Below are 20,418 nucleotides of genomic sequence, written 5' to 3' on the forward strand. Positions count from 1 at the left end.
CTTTAACACAAAATAGAATATTGAGACTTGTCATCTCTAACTACTTGGTAGTAAAGTGTTTAGCCATACTAAATTGAATGGTTGAAGGGTCTGAATTGTAACCACATCTCACTGTGAAGTTAATTGATGGTTGAACGGTCTGATTAGTATGTACTGTAGATGCGTGAATGCAAAAACCTATTTCACTCCATTTGTATATGCCGCTGTGCCAGAAGTTAATAACTTACAACAGGATAAATAGCAACAGCACTGACAGATCTGCCGGCTGAGACTTCATTGACCCCGGAAGCCTCTTCTGCAAATGCTTAAATAGCAGAGGTGACCCTTTTAAGCTGTTAATTAACTATATTATTTACTTTGGTTATTCTTTATACATGTGCACAACAGGTGAAGGGTTTCCCTGCTTAACATTGTTTTTTAGATACTGCTTATGGCCTTTTACCCTTAAAATAACATTTTAAGTTGCATAATATACTGTATATTCAATTTCTTCTGTGCTAGAATGGTGGAAGGGGGCTTCTACTTTCCAAAATGATCCCTGTGAAGAATATTTTAAAGCTCTAATGATAAGTCCAGCACTCATGGTCCCACCTACAAAGGTGAGTTCTGTATATGCCCTACAGGTTGGTCTGAGATCACATTTTGCTTATTTAATTGCCATTGAAAATAGACAGTACTTCATCTATTTGCTAGTGTTAAAAAAAAAAAGCAGGTAAAATATCAGCAATTTAGACAAAAGCCTCTGACATAGGCCTCATGCACACGACCGTTGTTCTGGTCCGCATCCGAGCCGCAGTTTTTGCGGCTCGGCTGTGGACCCATTCACTTCAAAGGGGCCGCAAAAGATGCGGACAGCACTCCGTGTGCTGTCTGCATCCGCTGCCCCGTGCATGTCCTATTCTTGTTCGTTTTGCGGACAAGAATAGGCATTTCTACAATTGTCCGCCTGTTCCATTCTGCAAATTGTGGAAGGCACACGGGCGGCTTCCGTGTTTTGCGGATTCGCAATTTGCGGACCACAAAAAAAACGGAACGGTCGTGTGCATGTAGCCATTAAGTGTAATCTGATTGGGCCTCAACTGTGATAACACCTAAAACCTGTGTACGGGTGCGGAGCTGTTTTTTCTGAAGGAAAAAAAAAATCATGTTTTTCTAATCCTGTACAAATGGCCAGGTTCACATGTGCGGCCAGATTCCATTCACTATAACGTGGTCCGTCAGGTTCCTGGACAAAACACTGCTGCATGCAGCGATATTTCATCCTTCTTTTTTTTCCGGAATATGTGATGGAGGCTCCTACTGGAACCTTCACTGCAGATGTGAACCTGGCCTAATTTCTGATTACTTTTGTTCACCCTTACAGCCTTTTTCACTCTTCCATTCTACCAGTTACAGCCATGCATCTTAATAGTTATAGTAGATATAATCTTGTAAATGTTTTAGGTTAAGATTGAGAGAAAATGAAACTTCTAACAACGTTGCAAGTCCTCATAGACCACCAGTAGATGGAGGGGAAGATGTATAGCGGTCAGGAAAAGCCAGTAATAACATTAACTTAACAAAAGACAATGGGACAAATGCACTATTCCTAAAGATAGTGTAAGATTTAAGGGCCTATCAGACTGGATGATGTTTGGGGCAATTATTATTATTGGGAACAAACGTTAATAGCAACATTTCTTCTCGATAGTTTCCCATATAATCATGCTTCCAATAAAATAAGAAATTACCCCCTAAGGTGTACATAGCCTTTTAAGAAGTGTTAAACTAATATTCATGGCTGATTTCTATGAAAAACTGAAAAACAATCCATAGTAAAGAAAGGAGGCTGTATTCATACTAATGTAGTATTCTGTTTGCCTGTGTTCACATTTGGGTTTTGGCTGACAGTTTATAACGGAAGCCATCATACTCTGCCAGATCCATCATACAATAGGCATCACCAGTGCCAGAAGGACGTCATTTACTTTAAGGGAAAAATGGAGTTGCATGTAGGGTTGTTACCCATCAAATATATGTGATGTGAACAGGGCCTAAAATATTTAAACACAGTTCTGTATGTCTACTGTGACAGTTTATAAGTGTCAGCCATTGTACGATTTCAATATAGGATAAAAGATGTATTCCGCCTTCCTGTATTAAACTTTAAAACACAATGTGAAGAATGACAAAGGCTGGATGCTGCAGAGGGCACAATAAGAATAGCCATTTTGTAGCCATTGGGGAAGATTTATCAAAACTGGTGTAAAGGAAAACCGGCGTAGTTGCCCCTAGCAACCAGATTCCACCTTTCATTTTTCAAAGCTCCTTTGGAAAATGAAAGGTGGAATCTGATTGGTTGCTATGGGCAACTAAGCCAGTTTTCCTTTACACCAATTTGATAAATCTCCCCCATTATGTCTAACACTCCTTTTTGACTGGTACTGTCATGTCTTCCCGTTGCAGGCTCTGGCACTTACATTCACAGACTTCATAACAGAACCCTTAAAACATGTGGGGAAAGCAATCGGAGAGTTCTTAAAAGGCTTGCTGTCAGAGATTCCAGTTTTCTATCAACTGCTAGTACTTATTCTCATAGCAGTTATCATCATTGTGAGTGCAACTTGTTTTCCTTTATCTTGTCCTTTTAATATACAGTCGTGGCCAAAAGTTTTGAGAATGACACAAATATTAGTTTTCACAAAGTTTGCTGCTAAACTGCTTTTAGATCTTTGTTTCAGTTGTTTCTGTGATGTAGTGAAATATAATTACACGCACTTCATACGTTTCAAAGGCTTTTATCAACAATTACATGACATTTATGCAAAGAGTCAGTATTTGCTGTGTTGGCCCTTCTTTTTCAGGACCTCTGAAATTCGACTGGGCATGCTCTCAATCAACTTCTGGGCCAATTCCTGACTGATAGCAACCCATTCTTTCATAATCACTTCTTGGAGTTTGTCAGAATTAGCGGGTTTTTGTTTGTCCACCCGCCTCTTGAGGATTGACCACAAGTTCTCAATGGGATTAAGATCTGGGGAGTTTCCAGGCCATGGACCCAAAATGTCAACGTTTTGGTCCCTGAGCCACTTAGTTATCACTTTTGCCTTATGGCACGGTGCTCCATCGTGCTGGAAAATGCATTGTTCTTCACCAAACTGTTGTTGGATTGTTGGAAGAAGTTGCTGTTGGAGGGTGTTTTGGTACCATTCTTTATTCATGGCTGTGTTTTTGGGCAAAATTGTGAGTGAGCCCACTCCCTTGGATGAGAAGCAACCCCACACATGAATGATCTCAGGATGCTTTACTGTTGGCATGACACAGGACTGATGGTAGCGCTCACCTTTTCTTTTCCGGACAAGCCTTTTTCCAGATGCCCCAAACAATCGGAAAGAGGCTTCATCGGAGAATATGACTTTGCCCCAGTCCTCAGCAGTCCATTCACCATACTTTCTGCAGAAGATCAATCTGTCCCTGATGTTTTTTTGGAGAGAAGTGGCTTCTTTGCTGCCCTTCTTGACACCAGGCCATCTTCCAATAGTCTTTGCCTGACTGTGCGTGCAGATGCGCTCACACCTGCCTGCTGCCATTCCTGAGCAAGCTCTGCACTGGTGGCACTCCGATCCCGCAGCTGAATCCTCTTTAGGAGACGATCCTGGCGCTTGCTGGACTTTCTTGGACGCCCTGAAGCCTTCTTAACAAGAATTGAACCTCTTTCCTTGAAGTTCTTGATGATCCTATAAATTGTTGATTGAGGTGCAATCTTAGTAGCCACAATATCCTTGCCTGTGAAGCCATTTTTATGCAACGCAATGATGGCTGCACGCGTTTCTTTGCAGGTCACCATGGTTAACAATGGAAGAACAATGATTTCAAGCATCACCCTCCTTTTAACATGTCAAGTCTGCCATTTTAACCCAATCAGCATGACATAATAATCTCCAGCCTTGTGCTCGTCAACATTCTCACCTGAGTTAACAAGACGATTACTGAAATGATCTCAGCAGGTCCTTTAATGACAGCAATGAATTGCAGTGGAAAGGTTTTTTTGGGATTAAGTTAATTTTCATGGCAAAGAAGGACTATGCAATTCATCTGATCACTCTTCATAACATTCTGGAGTATATGCAAATTGCTATTATAAAAACTTAAGCAGCAACTTTTCCAATTTCCAATATTTATGTAATTCTCAAAACTTATGGCCACGACTGTAGATCTTTTGACTAAAATGAAGCCAGAAAACTATGTCCCAAACTTATTATTTTTCTGCTAGCCTAAACCATCATTAGATTGAATGGGTTGAATGAAGAAGCTGCCCTCTGGAGTATATTTACATGCAGCAGATTTGTGGCAGAATTTTCTGCGAGTGAAAATCTGTTCCATTTATCTGAATTAGGTTATTTCTGCACTATGCACACTGGTGTCTGCAAGTCCCAGTCAGATAAATGGGAGAGAAAAAGATTTCTGTGGAAATCAAAGCATGTTTAGTCCATGTAGACATGTAGAGGACTGCTGGTTTATGTGAAAAATGTACCGAATGCACTGTGTCAATACATTAAAAAAATTTCAAGCTGTCTTGAGTAGACAGCAACTTTCATTTTTCACATGAAGCCCTTCAAACTCCACTCAAAAAAGGCCCTTTTAAAGAGGACCTGTCCCCTCTCCTGACTTGCCTGTTTTAATGGCTATGGGCATTCCACGTGTAATAACAATTCTGGAACATCTATTCTTATGGCTCTATGCTGTGCCGTTCCTTTATTTTTTCTACTAGAAGTTATGAATGGATTGCTAGCAGTCTGCAGTAAGGGTACAGAGGAGTGGTAACCAGTTGGGGGGTGTCCCTGCACAGTCTGACTCTATCCAATTAGTGCTGCCATTTTCAGACTGTGCAGAGACACCCCCCCAACTTGTTACCACCCCTCTGTACCCTTACTGCAGACTGCTAGCAATTCATTTATAACTTCTAGTACAAATAATACAGGAACAGCACAGCATAGAGCCATAAGAATAGATGCTCCAGAATTGTTATTACATGGGGAATGCAGGAAGCTATTAAAACAGGCATGTCAGGAGAGGGGACAGCTCCTCTTTAATAGCTAAAACAATGGTGTCCATTGGTTGAAAACATTCTTGTAGCTACACTGAAGACATATTAAAGGGGTATTCCCATCTTCAGTTTTCATACTTGCCTTTGTCCAGCGCGACGTTCACTTCCTGGATTCGGCGGTGCTTGATTGACGTCCTCTCCCGGCCAGGCCGCGCTTTCGATGAAGACTGAAGTTTTCCTTCCGGCCGGGCCGCGCAATGTCCTGAACGCGCACGCCGCCGCGCATGCGCCATGGTGACTTATTCCTGGCCTGTATGGCTCTGTACTATACTGGCCAGGAAGAAGTCATCATGGCGCATGCGGGGCGGCGTACGCGTTCAGGACATTGCCCGGCCGGGAGAGAATCTTCAGTCTTCTGCGCAAGCGCGGCCCGGCGGGATTCGGCAGGAGAGGTGGCCGTAACCAGGGGAGACGAAAGACAACAATCAGGTAAGAGGGGACTTATTTTCTCAAAAAGGGTGGAAATTGGGTAATAAAATGTATTTAGAAAAATGATCACTGTCAAATCATTAAGAGATTTAACAGTGATCATTGTGATAGGAATACCCCTTTAAGGCCCCATTCACACGACTGTATTTTTGGTCTGCATCCGATCCACATTCTTTGCGGATTAAATGCAGACTCATTAATTTTAGAAGGGCCACAAAAAATGCAGATAGCCCACCGTCTGCTGTATGCATCCATATATCCATTCCTCCAGTCTGCAAAAAGGATAGAACGTGTCCTATTCTTGTCCGTTTTGCAAACAAGAATAGGCATTGTTACAATGGATCTGCAAAGAAATCGGATGCAACACAGATGTCACACAGATGTCATCTGTATTGTTTGCAGATCCTTATTTTGCAGACCACAAAATACATGTAGTCGAAGGGCCCAATTACGCGACCATACATTTCTGTCCGCAATTGCGCAACAGATGTGGACCCATTCATTTCAATGGGGCCGCAAAAGATGTGGACAGCACGCCAGCATCCATACTACTGTTCCGTGGCCCCGCAACAAAAATAAAAATCGAACATGTCCTTAATTGCAGACAAGAATAGGCATTTCTATCAGAAGGATGCTCCGATATGCAGAATGCACATGGCCGATATCCGTATGGATCAGCAATATACGGACCGCAAAAAACGGATACGGTGGCGTGAATGAGCCCTAACTTGTAGCCATAAGGATAATGTGACTATTTGTAACAGTAACACTGTGTAATTGTGACAGTGCCGCTAATCCCCTCCTGCGTAGCCTGGATAGGGTTTTTACATTTCTACTACTAAGTCTAATTTCACACTCCCGTTTTGGCTTTCCGTTTCTGAGATCCGTTCAGGGCTCTCACAAGCGGTCCAAAACGGATCAGTTTGCATTCTAATGCATTCTGAACGGAAAAGGATCTGCTCAGAATGCATCAGTTCAGTCTCCATTCCACTTTGGAGACGGATACCAAAACGCTGCTTGCAGCGTTTTGGTGTCCATCTGATGAAACTGAGCCAAACCCGTCCTGGCACACAATGTAAGTCAATGGGAACGGATCCGACACAATAGAAAACGGATCCGTCCTCCATTGACTTGCAATGGTGTTCAAGACGGATCGGTCTTGGCTATGTTAAAGATAATACAAACGGATCCGTTCTGAATGGATGCAGACGGTTGTATTATCTGAACGGATCCGTCCATGAGTGTGAAAGTAGCCTTAGGTTTAACTACTCATTTTTCATTAGGTTTTAGTTGGAGCTATTTTATTTTTATTTATTTTTTGCAGGCTTCATGTTATGGGGCAACCAAATCAATTAGTGAGATTCTTGTGCACAGGAACCATGGAGATACACAGCGGGAGAGACTGCCACCTGCAGAGCCACAGAGACCACGCTATGGAAATGTTATTGAAGGATGGCATCAGCAGCCCTACAATATAGAACCACAATATGAGCCACTTGACAGATATCCCCGACATCAGAGGCCAGAGAGCCTGCAAGCAATGGACAGAAATAATCCGCATTTTCCAAGTGTAAGTTTTCATAATTATTTCTTAACTTTTACCATTTTTTAGATTAATAACCCAGAATCTCCTACATTTTGTGAGACAGTATTAATTGTTCTACATGAGTATGCACATGAGGTTATAGTATTTTTCTTAGAGTTCAAGTTCAGAGGGTTGTTGGTGAGATTGGTGCCATATTTTCTTAAAGGAGCATGCCTCTTAAATTTAAATTTGGTTCGTTTTGAACACTTGGCTGTTGGCAACTGTAAGGAAAGAGAACGCATATATACAGAGGCGCTCGTTGTGCCACACATAAATGTTCAGTGGACAAGTATTAAAAGCTACTCCTGCCTTTTGAAAGGGGGCTAAGCAAGATAAGCTTAATTACTTGCTCCTTGCACCTCTTACACTGGACTCGTGGATTGGATGACAGTCCCACAGTCATCCAAAAATGGGAACCAGGACTGGCCTATATGGATATTAGTTTATTAGGCACTCAACCAGTTTCGGGTAGGCTATCTCCACTTCATTAGGAGTAAAATCAAATATAACATGCAAAACAAAATGGGATACAGCATTATCATCCTAATTGACATGTATTTCTGGGTGTCTGGAACTCCTGCTTGGCGAGTGGGACTTGCACAGAAAGCATAATTTCCAGAATCTGTGCTTGATATATGTATAGTATTCCACCATGGAACGCACAAGCTCGGGAAATAGACTTAGTATGGAAAACGACATTTCCGGTACGTACACTGAGTATGCATGTCGCGTTCTGCCATGGAGCGTACAAGCTCAAGCCAATACATGAAGATTATATATAGGCACTTAAAATGGCCCTGTAAACAATTCTAAAAGTAGCCCCATGTTGTAGGAGGGTCCAAACTGAAAGAAGGTGGGGCAGTACAGGTAGGTAGGGACAACAGAAGTAGACGATGCCAGCAATACTCTAATGCAGCACACAATACTGCCCCAGCAGATCCAAATATCACGGTGCAGCACAAAATACTGCTGCCATCGCTGCGGTATTCGACTGCATCACCGTCCTGAGGGCTTAAAGGCAGCAGGGCACCTGCGGCCGCCTGATGCTCTTAGCATTAATTAATGCTGAGAGCATCAGATTGTTGTATATGTATGCCGGCAGCATAAGTAGGGCTTGGGCGCCCCCCAAGGTATTGGCCCACAGGGAAATTTCCTTGTAGGGTCTAAGCCTAGTCCACCCCAGGGCATGTCACATTTGGTATCTAAACTGGTCATGTGTGATGTGCCAATTAAGAAGCGCCACAGAACTGGAATATATAAACTCCAAATAAAGCTGAATCAGAAAATGCATTACAATGTGGAACGGCGGAAGGCTAAATCGCGCATGGCAAGCGATCTTTTATTTACAATAACACACTGCCGGGCGGAAACTTCCGCCCCGCAGTGTGTTCGGTGACGTCACCGGCTCTGATGGGCGCTGCTCTAGCCGTTTTACTGTCAGCCCCATGGAGAGCCCCGCTACATCAATGGATCTCTAAAAAATGCCTTTCTCGCTGGTATCATTGGGGGACACAGGACCGTGGGTATAGCTTGCTGCTGCCACTAGGAGGCGACACTAGGCTGAAAAAAGACTTAGCTCCTCCCCTGCAGGATAAACCCCCACCAGCCTGGAGAGAGCATGTCAGTTTTTAGCTTAGTGTCGTAGGAGGCAGACCTCCCTGCTTTATGCAGGGCAGGCTTTCTTATTTGATTCTTTTCTTATTTTATATTTTTCCTTTTAGGTTGGGAAACAGAGTTGCTCAGCCTCTCCGTTTTCCCAATTAGCAAGACCGGTGAGAAAATCCACCACTTACCTCCCCACAGAAAAAAAAGAGGAGGACCAGGGCAGCCTCGCTCCCGTGCTCCCGCCAGCCAAGGGGTCACCTAGGTCCACCAAAGAAGAAGACCCTCCCGCCATGCCAGACTCCTGCCACTCCGGTGCCAGCAGCTGAGGAGGTGACCCTGCTGGAAAAGCTGACCTGCCGGTCCACTAGGGAGGGTGAAGAGAAGAGGAGGAAGATGGGGTGAGTACACAGGACTAGGTAAGTAGGTTAACACTCTCCCTGCCTATGGGCCAGCTAACTCCCTCCCTCTTTGGACAAATACCGGGCTCCCTCTTCTCTCTCTTCACCCCCACTCCCACTTTTTCTTTGGCAGACGCCGGGCTCCAACTTTTGTGTCCAGGATTTCAGAGGGCAGCCCTCCACTACCCCTCACGGCGCATAGGGGATTAATGGGCACGTCCCACACTGCCGGACACAGCGGGCGGGCGGCCGTTCGCGCTGCCGCGGCCCAGACCTTACGGCCAGCGTTATGCAGGGAGGGGAGCGGAGGAGGCTCCCCAGTACTAGTATCCACCCCTCTAGGCAGCAGGCGCCGCTCCGGAAGGGTTAAAGCTGTCACAGTTCGACCGGACCCTGGCTTCACTTTGCCCTACCTCCCTTCTGTTTCCGGTCCCAGCGGCTCTGAATCGCCCTGTACAGCCGGCAGTGGCATCCCGGTTGGCCGTGCTCCATAACTTTAGCCCCCGGTTTTGTGAGGGGGGGGGGGGGTTTCGCGGTCTGGCGCGAATCCTTAACCGCCTTCCCCAGTACCTCGGTGAGCCCCACCCCCGGTCCTCCAGAAGGTTAACCCTTCATGACCAGCCACTGCATTGAGGCTGGCACATGATTATACTATCTGCAGTGCAAGGGATTTTATTACTGGGCATTTTAACCCCTCCCTGCCTCTTGACCACTTGAGGCTGGGCATCCATTTTAAAATGAATATATAAATATAATGAAAACTAAAATGCATCACGGATAGAGGAGTACCTCTCTGTTTTCCCAATCCACCATTATGAGTTGTTGATTGATGAGCACTGACTGCCCAGGTCCTTCCCACTCACCCTCCGAGGTCGTGTGGTTGATAACCTCCGTCTGCGCAATCCAGTGGGGCATCTCCGGTCATTCCCAATCACTCTCCTGGGTCGCTTGGTTGATAGCTCTGCCTGCGCAATCCAATGGTGGACCCCAGACCTTCCCAATCACCCTCCGGGGTCACTTGGTTGATAGCTCTGCCTGCGCAATCCAATAGAGGACCTCCGGACCTTCCCAATCACCCTCTGGGGTCGCTTGGTTGATAGCTCTGCCTGCGCAATCCGATGGAGGACCTCCGGACCTTCCCAATCACCCTCCGGGGTTGCTTGGTTGATAAGCACTGCCTGCGCACTCCAGTGGAGCATCTCCGGACCTTCCCACTCACCTTCCGGGGTCGTTTGGTTGATAAAGCACCGCCTGCTCAGTCCAATGGAGGATCTCCGTACCTTCCCAATCCACCCTCCGGGGTCGTTTGGTTGATAAGACACCGCCTGCGCAGTCCGGTAAGCGATCCTCTGGAAGTTCCCATTCCACCCTCCGGGTAGTTTGGTCGATAAATCCCACCAGGACAGTCTGCGACTGCCATGGACAAGACTCTGAGAGTCAAGATTGCACACGAGCGGACCAGAGCAGGATGTATTCCTCCTTCCTCCCCAGGGTCACGCTCAGATGCACCCTTCCTCCCTGGGAAGGTTCTATCTGAGGGGGTGGGGGATCACTGATTCGGACTCTGTCATTACCCAGCGCAATCTTCCCAGTTTGCGTTCACGGTAGGCAGCAGTATTGCCGTATGCATTACTCCCTTCTTTAGGCGGAGTATTTGCACTATTTCTGGATATGGTACTTGCCTTAGACATTACCTCCTTCCATAGGTGGTCTAACAGCACTAGCACTGACTTCAGCGCCGGCGGTAGGCGTTCCCCCTTCTGTAGGTGGCGGAATTGCAGTTCCACGGGTACCAGACTTAACCGTATGCATTAGCCTCTTCCATAGGTGGCGTTAGGGCACAGTGTTCCCGTATGCATTACCCCTCTCTAGGTGGAGTAATTGCACTCTCTCCGGGTACTAGACTCGCGATATGCATACCCTTTTCCTTAAGTGGCATAATCTCTCTGCCACTGGATTCAGTTCCTGCAGTATGCATCACTCCTTTCCTTAGGAGGGGTTCTTACACTTCCTCGAGATACAGTTCTTGCAGTATGCGTTGTTTCCCCTTTTGGGCGGAATTGTTGCACTACCACGGAGGCAGTGCTTGACGTAGGCATTGTCAAACTCCATTGATGGGTACTTCCAGTACCGTTGGATACGGTTCTGACAGTTGCGCTACCCCCTTCCTTGAGCGGAATGTTGCACTTCCACTGGAGGTGGTTTCTTTAATCACATTGACATCTCCATGCTTACTGTTATTTTACCCTTTCGCTAATGGGTGGATGACTAAGCATCTTGAGATGCTGCACCTCCACTGTGCCAGGGCTCTAGATGCTCTAGCTTCTTTTGGTGCCCTGGACTCTTCATCTGGTAACTATGGAGACCTACAGTGGATACCATGGCTATTTTCCCGTTGTGGCCCTTTTTCTTGCCGATACTGGTTTGGGCTTGAATATATCACCCTCTGTCCTCTCAGGGTGTTACCGGCAACACGTCAGTATCCTAGAGACCACATCTCATTTGGTCATGGTATTTGTCCTCGGTAATGTGAAGGGTGTAAGCCTTTGCACATAATATTGTGATTCCGCTCCGACGAGTTGAGGGTCGTACTAACTCTGTATTTTCTAGCCCCACTCCTCCTTATCTGGGAAAGTGGTTATGCTGACATTCTGGTTTAAGTTACAGTGTTCTCCTCCGCATGTGCACCTTTTACGCTGGTGCTAAGGGTCGTAGCCATTGCAGTGGGCGTCCCCCCTCAGGTAGGGGTTCTTCCCTGATGCTAGCTTGACGATTGCTCCTGTTCGACGCCCTTGTCCGGTGGGGTGTTTTAGGCTAGCTCTACTTACCTGGGCAGTAGGGTTCCATGACTTTTATACTGCAAGTCCTCAGACCTTCCCCTCAGCATTGACAGAATATACTGTGGCTACAATGATACGAGGGGGTCTTTGCGTTGTCTCGACATACTAGGGTTCTTCCTCCACAGCTCCTTCATTTGGTGGCGGTTTTTTCTAGCGTCGCATTCGGTGGCCTCTGCCATGTGGCCCCCTCCTCAGCTGGAATATGATGCTAGCCATAGTCTTGCGGTTCCCCTTGTATGGGTTCCTTTTTTGGCGGAGTATGGCACCACCACTATCATCCCGTGGCTTCTCCTGTATAGTGCCAGTCCTAGATGGGGAATGAGCTTCTCTCCTTCCATCTTTTCCTTCTCTGGCTCCGGGTTCACGGCCACCCTGCAAGCCTTGGTGGCTCCTATGTTACTACTTTTCCCTCATCTGCATTTGCACGGGGTATTGTTTCCGGTCCCGACTGGTGGACTGTGACGCCTTCACACCCTCCTTCTACAGGTGAATTCTTCCTATTGATCCTGGGTGTGCTACCTGTATCTACAATTATCTCTTTTACGACATGAGTAATGTCTGTCAGATCAGTCCGATGGTGATCATACCCTTTTTCTGCCCATTCCGTGGGTAGACTATGAGACTCACCACGCCAGGCGGAGCAGGGGCTCCTGTCATGCGTTACCTCCGCTGATGGACTTTTCGTTCTGGGAGCCTTCTATTTCTTCTTCCTCCTCGAACCGCTGGTTGCTTGTCTCTCCCCGTTATCTACCTGACCAGTAGCCATGCGTGGCGCTGCTCTGGACTCCCCTCATCATTTTTTTCTTATCTGGCCAGTGTTCCCTGGTACGGGTGGGGCGTTGGATGTTGTCATCGCACTCTATCCAACAGGGGTATTTCTCTTATCTTGGTCTAGTCGAAATGTTCGTCGAGCGGCGTTACCACGCTGCCAATATATGGTCACTGACTGAGATCCTTGCCGTCGGTGGTTCTCGCACCAGATTTACTCTACCTATCTCACATGTATTGGTTCCTTGGCCGCGGTGGGCCGTGTCTGATTCAGACGTTTTTTCTCTGTGGGTTATCAACCAGCTTTTCAGTCTCCCCATAAGCCTCTTCGGCTCTTGGGCAACGGTCTGCCAATCGACCGCTTCTGAGGAGCGTCTCTCTTTAGCAGGGGTGTATCCTGTGGCTTGGGTTTTTGGTTCTGCATCTGGAGTTAGGGCCAGCTAACTGGTTACGTCCAGGCGACCAATGGGTCGTTTGGTGGCCTTCAGTGAGGAACATGACCTCTCTCTGTAAATCTTCTTCCCCTCTTTTTATTTCTGGGAAGGTGGCATTCCTGGGGGCAGGTTTTTCCATCCAACGGATTTGGGAGTTGGGAGTGCCTTTTCTTGTACGTACATTTTTTTTCTTATCAGGTACTTGCATAAGGCAGTGCTCTGCCCATTACCTTCTTTTTTGCTGACTGTAGTCGCTGCCTTCCATGTCGACAGGACATTGTTTTCCCTTCTTTTTCCTTTTCCCTCGCACTCGAGAGAGTGTGCTCTCCATCAGGATGTATTCGAGCTCGGAGGTTTGCTTGTCCATGACTAGCTCTTTCCGCCGTGCAGATTTTTACCTGGTCATTCCTGGAGGTCCTTGGAAGGGCTCGATGGTCTCCAAGGGGTGTTCCAGGTGGATCCTTTGGCGGCTGATTAGGCATTCCGCTCCCGGAGCAAGGCACTGCCCGGTGGAGTTTGGGACATCTGACTCTTTGTGAGATACATGTTTCACCCTGCATCAGCTTCGCGGTTGTATAAGGTAGCGCCTTGGTCTTCCTGGCGCACGTTCACCAAGTTTTTTGCCAGGTGCTTCCTAGGCATTGCTAGTGCTGCTCTGGCCCGCTGGGTCTCGCAGGCAGTAGTGCATTAAGCATTCTCGAGGGTGTTACTCCATGGGCGTGTACTTTTTTCCCTCCCTGTGGACTGCTTTAGGACGTCCCACGGTCCTGTGTCCCCCAATGATACCAGCGAGAAAACAAGATTTTTGTGAAACTCACCTGTAAAATCTCTTTCTTGCGTAGTTCATTGGGGGACACAGCACCCACCCAGTATTTATTAGTGATGATAGGGATGTCTGGTTGCCGGTCGGGTGTTTAGCGGGTTCGCGTCCGCCGGTATCTGTTGCATTCTCCTTTACTTGGCACATGTTTTCTACTGCTCCTACTGCTTGAGCACAAACTGACATGCTCTCTCCAGGCTGGAGTGGGTATAGCCTGCAGGGGAGGGGCTAAGTCTTTTTTTCAGCCTAGTGTCGCCTCCTAGTGGCAGCAGCAAGCTATACCCATGGTCCTGTGTCCCCCAATGAACTACGCGAGAAAGAGATTTTACAGGTGAGTTTCACAAAAATCTCGTTTTTCCCTGAGCGATTTAGCACAGGGCAAAGGAGAGCATGGGAGCATGTCATGGGGGCTGCCGGGGTGAAAATGGAGTTATGTCCGGATTCACCTCTGAACCCGGCCAACCCTTTTAATAATTTGTTGCACGTTCAGATGCAAAAATGTGGTTAGTCCAAAAATGTATGTTTATACATTAATGTTGTCATTTACACTAATCAATGCAGTGCTTCTCTGTAAGCTTCTTTATCCAGACCTATCACAAGAACAATACAGCTGTCATTCTAAAGCTGTTATCCCAATTCTACACCTACTATTATCTAGGGTTGCACCAGGTATTGAAGTATCAATACCCAATCGATACTTTCAGACCCGGATTGATACGATACTGGGTCTTACTATTTACTGATACTAGGCTGCGCAGCCTAGTATCTGTTAGAGAACATGACATGTGCCACTCTCAGCGCACGCCATGTTCTCTTCACTAGCACAATGGAGAAGGAGGGAGTCCCTCCCTCCCCACAGTGACGCGGCTGCCGCTGCCACCAATCAGGAGATAGCAGGGAGGAGGAGGGGAGGAGCTTTGACCACTGCGCCACTGTCACGTTCGTGTGTGGGAGGGAAAGACCACACCGAACATAGGAGGGAAAGGGGTGAGGGAATAAGGCCTGGAAACTAGGGAAAGGAGATGAACACCTCCTAGTAAAACCCTAATCAAAGTCCTGACTAACTACCAGTATGAACAGACCCCAGAGGTAGGTGCACAGGAATTCCTAATGTCCTAACTCACCCTGTAGGACCCTGGTACTAATGTTAGGAAAAACACACATATTACGTATCGCTTCGTCCGTAACGACCGGCTCTATAAATATATCACATGATCCACCCCATGTGATGAACACCATAAAAAAAAAAATTGTGTAAAAAAAAAGCCATTTTTGTCACCTTACATCACAATAAGTGCAACACCAAGCGATCAAAAAGGCGTATGTCGAACAAAATGGTACCAATAAACAGTCACCTCATCCCGCAAAAAATGAGACCCTACCTGAGACAATTAGTAAAAAAATAAATAAAAATATGACTCTCAGACAATAGAGACACTAAAATGTTTTTTTATTTTTTTATTTTATTTTGCTTCAAAACTGCTATTGTGCTAAAGTGAAAAAAATATAAAAAATTATTAGGTATTGCCACGTCCGTAACTGCTGTATAAAAATATCACATGACAAAAAAATAGGGGGGGGGCGGAGCCAACTGAGCATGGTGGAAGACGTGTGAGCTCTGAGCTCCTCACCATACCACCCGATCTAAAGCTTTTTTACAGCCCTGACCGACATAATTATAGGCAAAACTAACAAGGAGAGAGGTGGAGAGGTCACCCAGGTGACAAAAGCAAGAAAATCGCATGGGGATCTGGATAAATACCGTTACAAGAGAACGGCGTCTCCTGCAGCCAGAGGGAAGATGGCGGCGGCTGAGGACAACGCTGCAGCCCTGGATATAGATTCGGATGACGCAAGCTTTTGCGCTCCCTCAGATCTACCTGACGAACCAGATCCTTCTCCGATCACCAGAGCCTTTCTGCAGAGGTCTCTACAGCAGTCCCTAGCTCAAGCCTTATCTCCAGTGTTGACGGAGCTGGCGGTCATCAGAACGGAGGTAACTCATGTGGGGCAGAGAGTAGAAGCGCTGGAGGAATTTCAAGCGGCTGTGGTACAACATAGCAAGGGCTTACAAAGCCATGTGAGATCACTAGGCTCCCAGGTGGACAGTATATACCTCCACTTAGAAGATCAAGAGAATAGGGGGAGAAGAAAAAATGTAAGGAGAAGAGGTGTCCCAGAATCGGTGGCGGCAGAAGCATTGCTGGACAGTGTCAGGCAGATATTCGCCATACTTGTGGGAGCAGAGCGGGCCGAAAATATCATTATTGAAAGGGCGCATAGAGCGCTTAGGCCTAAGCCTGCTGCAAGTGAACCGCCCAGAGATATCATCTGTGCTCTTCTGAACTATCTCGATACATCTGCAGTGCTCAAAGCGGCAAGGGAGAGAGAAGAGGTCGCCTTTGAGGGGAACAAAATCCTGTTCTTTCAGGACTTGGCAGCAAGCACGCTAGCTAAAAGGAAGGCATTGAAACCCCTCACGGCCGAATTGAGGGAGAGGAGGCTGCCCATGAGGTGGCTTTTTCCGTTTGGTTTAAGTACCACTATTAACGGCCGGCAAATTGTAATACGTCATCCAGATGAACTTACCAAGATATGGGAGGCCCTGGAGATTTCTCCCCTGGATATCCCTTCCTGGCTCCCTTCAGCTAATATGGAGAAGTTGCCTAAGCTTTCTGGCCCGTTACCCTGGCGGGATACGCCTAAGCACAAGAATTCAAAGAAGAAACCGCTGACAGGGGACTGATTTGCTGTCTTCTGATGCTGGAGGTTGAAGTTTAGCCTCTCTCATGGTAGTCACTTGTCCCAGAGAGAGCCTTTGTTTATCTACTTACTATGTATGTGCTCTTTAGTAATAGATATTTAAAGTTGTCACTGTTGAGAATTGTTCAGGTTCAGCTATTGCTAGCAATCTAATCAGATGCTCAGTTTGATATGCCTTGGTACTGAGAGAGAAGCTTAGCTATTGTAATACCACCATAGGCCTCAGAGGTCGTGGAATAGCAATTTCTTGGTCCATACATTTGGCGCGAGTTCTGAACTCTTGAAGAGTTGAAGTTAATCGGTCAGTTTTATTGCATTTATATAAGAGGTCGGGTGAGTGGTTCATCTAGATTTTTCTAGAAGTCTTTACCTATGTCCCCTCCCCCAATCTCTTATTCTCAAAATGTAATTACACCATTGCGCTGTACAGCGCCTTTAGGACTGGGAAGTCCTTTCATCCTGTTTATATGTGTTTTTTATGTTTTAATGCCTTTTTATTTTACTTTTTCGAGTCGAGTCTCTAGGTTCACTGATATTAACCACCTCAGCCCCCAGTGCTTAAACACCCTGAAAGACCAGGCCACTTTTTACACTTCTGACCTACACTACTTTCACCGTTTATTGCTCGGTCATGCAACTTACCACCCAAATGAATTTTACCTCCTTTTCTTCTCACTAATACAGCTTTCATTTGGTGGTATTTCATTGCTGCTGACATTTTTACTTTTTTTGTTATTAATCGAAATTTAACGATTTTTTTGCAAAAAAATGACATTTTTCACTTTCAGTTGTAAAATTTTGCAAGAAAAACGAGATCCATATATAAATTTTGCTCTAAATTTATTGTTCTACATGTCTTTGATAAAAAAAAATTGTTTGGGTAAAAGTTATAGCGTTTACAAACTATGGTACAAAAATGTGAATTTCCGCTTTTTGAAGCAGCTCTGACTTTCTGAGCACCTGTCATGTTTCCTGAGGTTCTACAGTGCCCAGACAGTACAAACACCCCACAAATGACCCCATTTCGGAAAGTACACACCCTAAGGTATTCGCTGATGGGCATAGTGAGTTCATAGAACTTTTTATTTTTTGTCACAAGTTAGCGGAAAATGATGATTTTTATTTTTTTCTTACAAAGTCTCATATTCCACTAACTTGTGACAAAAAATAAAAAGTTCTATGAACTCACTATGCCCATCAGCGAATACCTTGGGGTCTCTTCTTTCCAAAATGGGGTCACTTGTGGGGTAGTTATACTGCCCTGGCATTCTAGGGGCCCAAATGTGTGGTAAGGAGTTTGAAATCAAATTCTGTAAAAAATGACCTGTGAAATCCGAAAGGTGCTCTTTGGAATATGGGCCCCTTTGCCCACCTAGGCTGCAAAAAAGTGTCACACATCTGGTATCTCCGTACTCAGGAGAAGGTGGGGAATGTGTTTTGGGGTGTCATTTTACATATACCCATGCTGGGTGAGAGAAATATCTTGGCAAAAGACAACTTTTCCCATTTTTTTATACAAAGTTGGCATTTGACCAAGATATTTATCTCACCCAGCATGGGTATATGTAAAAAGACACCCCAAAACACATTCCTCAACTTCTCCTGAATACAGAGATACCAGATGTGTGACACTTTTTTGCAGCCTAGGTGGGCAAAGGGGCCCATATTCCAAAGAGCACCTTTCGGATTTCACTGGTCATTTTTTACAGAATTTGATTTCAAACTCCTTACCACACATTTGGGCCCCTAGAATGCCAGGGCAGTATAACTACCCTAAAAAGTGACCCCATTTTGGAAAGAAGACACCCCAAGGTATTCCGTGAGGGGCATGGCGAGTTCCTAGAATTTTTTATTTTTTGTCACAAGTTAGTGGAAAATGATGATTTTTTTTTTTTTTTTTTTTTTTTTTCATACAAAGTCTCATATTCCACTAACTTGTGACAAAAAATAAAAACTTCCATGAACTCACTATGCCCATCAGAGAATACCTTGGGGTCTCTTCTTTCCAAAATGGGGTCACTTGTGGGGTAGTTATACTGCCCTGGCATTCTAGGGGCCCAAATGTGTGGTAAGGAGTTTGAAATCAAATTCAGTAAAAAATGACCTGTGAAATCCGAAAGGTGCTCTTTGGAATGTGGGCCCCTTTGCCCACCTAGGCTGCAAAAAAGTGTCACACATCTGGTATCTCTGTATTCAGGAGAAGTTGAGGAATGTGTTTTGGGGTGTCTTTTTACATATACCCATGCTGGGTGAGATAAATATCTTGGTCAAATGCCAACCTTGTATAAAAAATGGGAAAAGTTGTCTTTTGCCAAGATATTTCTCTTACCCAGCATGGGTATATGTAAAATGACACCCCAAAACACATTCCCCACCTTCTCCTGAGTACGGAGATACCAGATGTGTGACACTTTTTTGCAGCCTAGGTGGGCAAAGGGGCCCATATTCCAAAGAGCACCTTTCGGATTTCACAGGTCATTTTTTACAGAATTTGATTTCAAACTCCTTACCACACATTTGGGCCCCTAGAATGCCAGGGCAGTATAACTACCCCACAAGTGACCCCATTTTGGAAAGAAGAGACCCCAAGGTATTCGCTGATGGGCATAGTGAGTTCATGGAAGTTTTTATTTTTTGTCACAAGTTAGTGGAATATGAGACTTTGTATGGAAAAAAAAACATCATTTTCCACTAACTTGTGACAAAAAATAAAAAATTCTAGGAACTTGCCATGCCCCTCACGGAATACCTTGGGGTGTCTTCTTTTCAAAATGGGGTCACTTGTGGGGTAGTTATACTGCCCTGGCATTTTCCAGGGGCCCTAATGTGTGGTAAGTAGGTAAATGACCTGTGAAATCCGAAAGGTGCTCTTTGGAATGTGGGCCACTTTGCCCACCTAGGCTGCAAAAAAGTGTCACACATCTGGTATCTCCGTACTCGGGAGAAGGTGGGGAATGTGTTTTGTGCTGTCATTTTACATATACCCATGCTGGGTGAGAGAAATATCTTGGCAAAAGACAACTTTTCCCATTTTTTTTATACAAAGTTGGCATTTGACCAAGATATTTATCTCACCCAGCATGGGTATATGTAAAAAGACACCCCAAAACACATTCCTCAACTTCTCCTGAATACAGAGATACCAGATGTGTGACACTTTTTTGCAGCCTAGGTGGGCAAAGGTGCCCAAATTCCTTTTAGGAGGGCATTTTTAGACATTTGGATACCAGACTTCTTCTCACGCTTTGGGGCCCCTAAAATGCCAGGGCAGTATAAATACCCCACATGTGACCCCATTTTGGAAAGAAGACACCCCAAGGTATTCAATGAGGGGCATGGCGAGTTCATAGAAAAAAAAATTTTTGGGCACAAGTTAGCGGAAATTGATTTTTTTGATTTTGTTCTCACAAAGTCTCCCTTTCCGCTAACTTGGGACAAAAATTTCAATCTTTCATGGACTCAATATGCCCCTCAGCGAATACCTTGGGGTGTCTTCTTTCCAAAATGGTGTTATTTGTGGGGTGTTTGTACTGCCCTGGCATTTGAGGGTCTCCACAATCATTACATGTATGGCCAGCATTAGGAGTTTCTGCTATTCTCCTTATATTGAGCATACAGGTAATGAGATTTTTTTTTTCCGTTCAGCCTCTGGGCTGAAAGAAAAATATGAACGGCACAGATTTCTTCATT

General features: G+C 45.5%; 1 protein-coding gene across 4 annotated transcripts in view; it reads left to right on the top strand.

Moving 5' to 3' along the window:
• The window catches only part of CLCC1 (chloride channel CLIC like 1), a 148,295-nt gene that overhangs the window by 77,141 nt on the left and 50,736 nt on the right, over positions 1 to 20,418 (top strand). For all 4 annotated transcript variants that reach the window (XM_040408442.1, XM_040408445.1, XM_040408446.1 and 1 more), the window contains 3 exons: positions 502 to 599; positions 2,446 to 2,592; positions 6,840 to 7,085. In XM_040408442.1, coding sequence (XP_040264376.1) covers positions 502 to 599; positions 2,446 to 2,592; positions 6,840 to 7,085 — 491 coding nt within the window. The remainder of the gene's footprint in view (positions 1 to 501; positions 600 to 2,445; positions 2,593 to 6,839; positions 7,086 to 20,418) is intronic.

The sequence above is a fragment of the Bufo bufo genome, chromosome 9, assembly GCF_905171765.1.
Source record: "Bufo bufo chromosome 9, aBufBuf1.1, whole genome shotgun sequence".
Classification (NCBI taxonomy): Eukaryota; Metazoa; Chordata; class Amphibia; order Anura; family Bufonidae; genus Bufo; species Bufo bufo.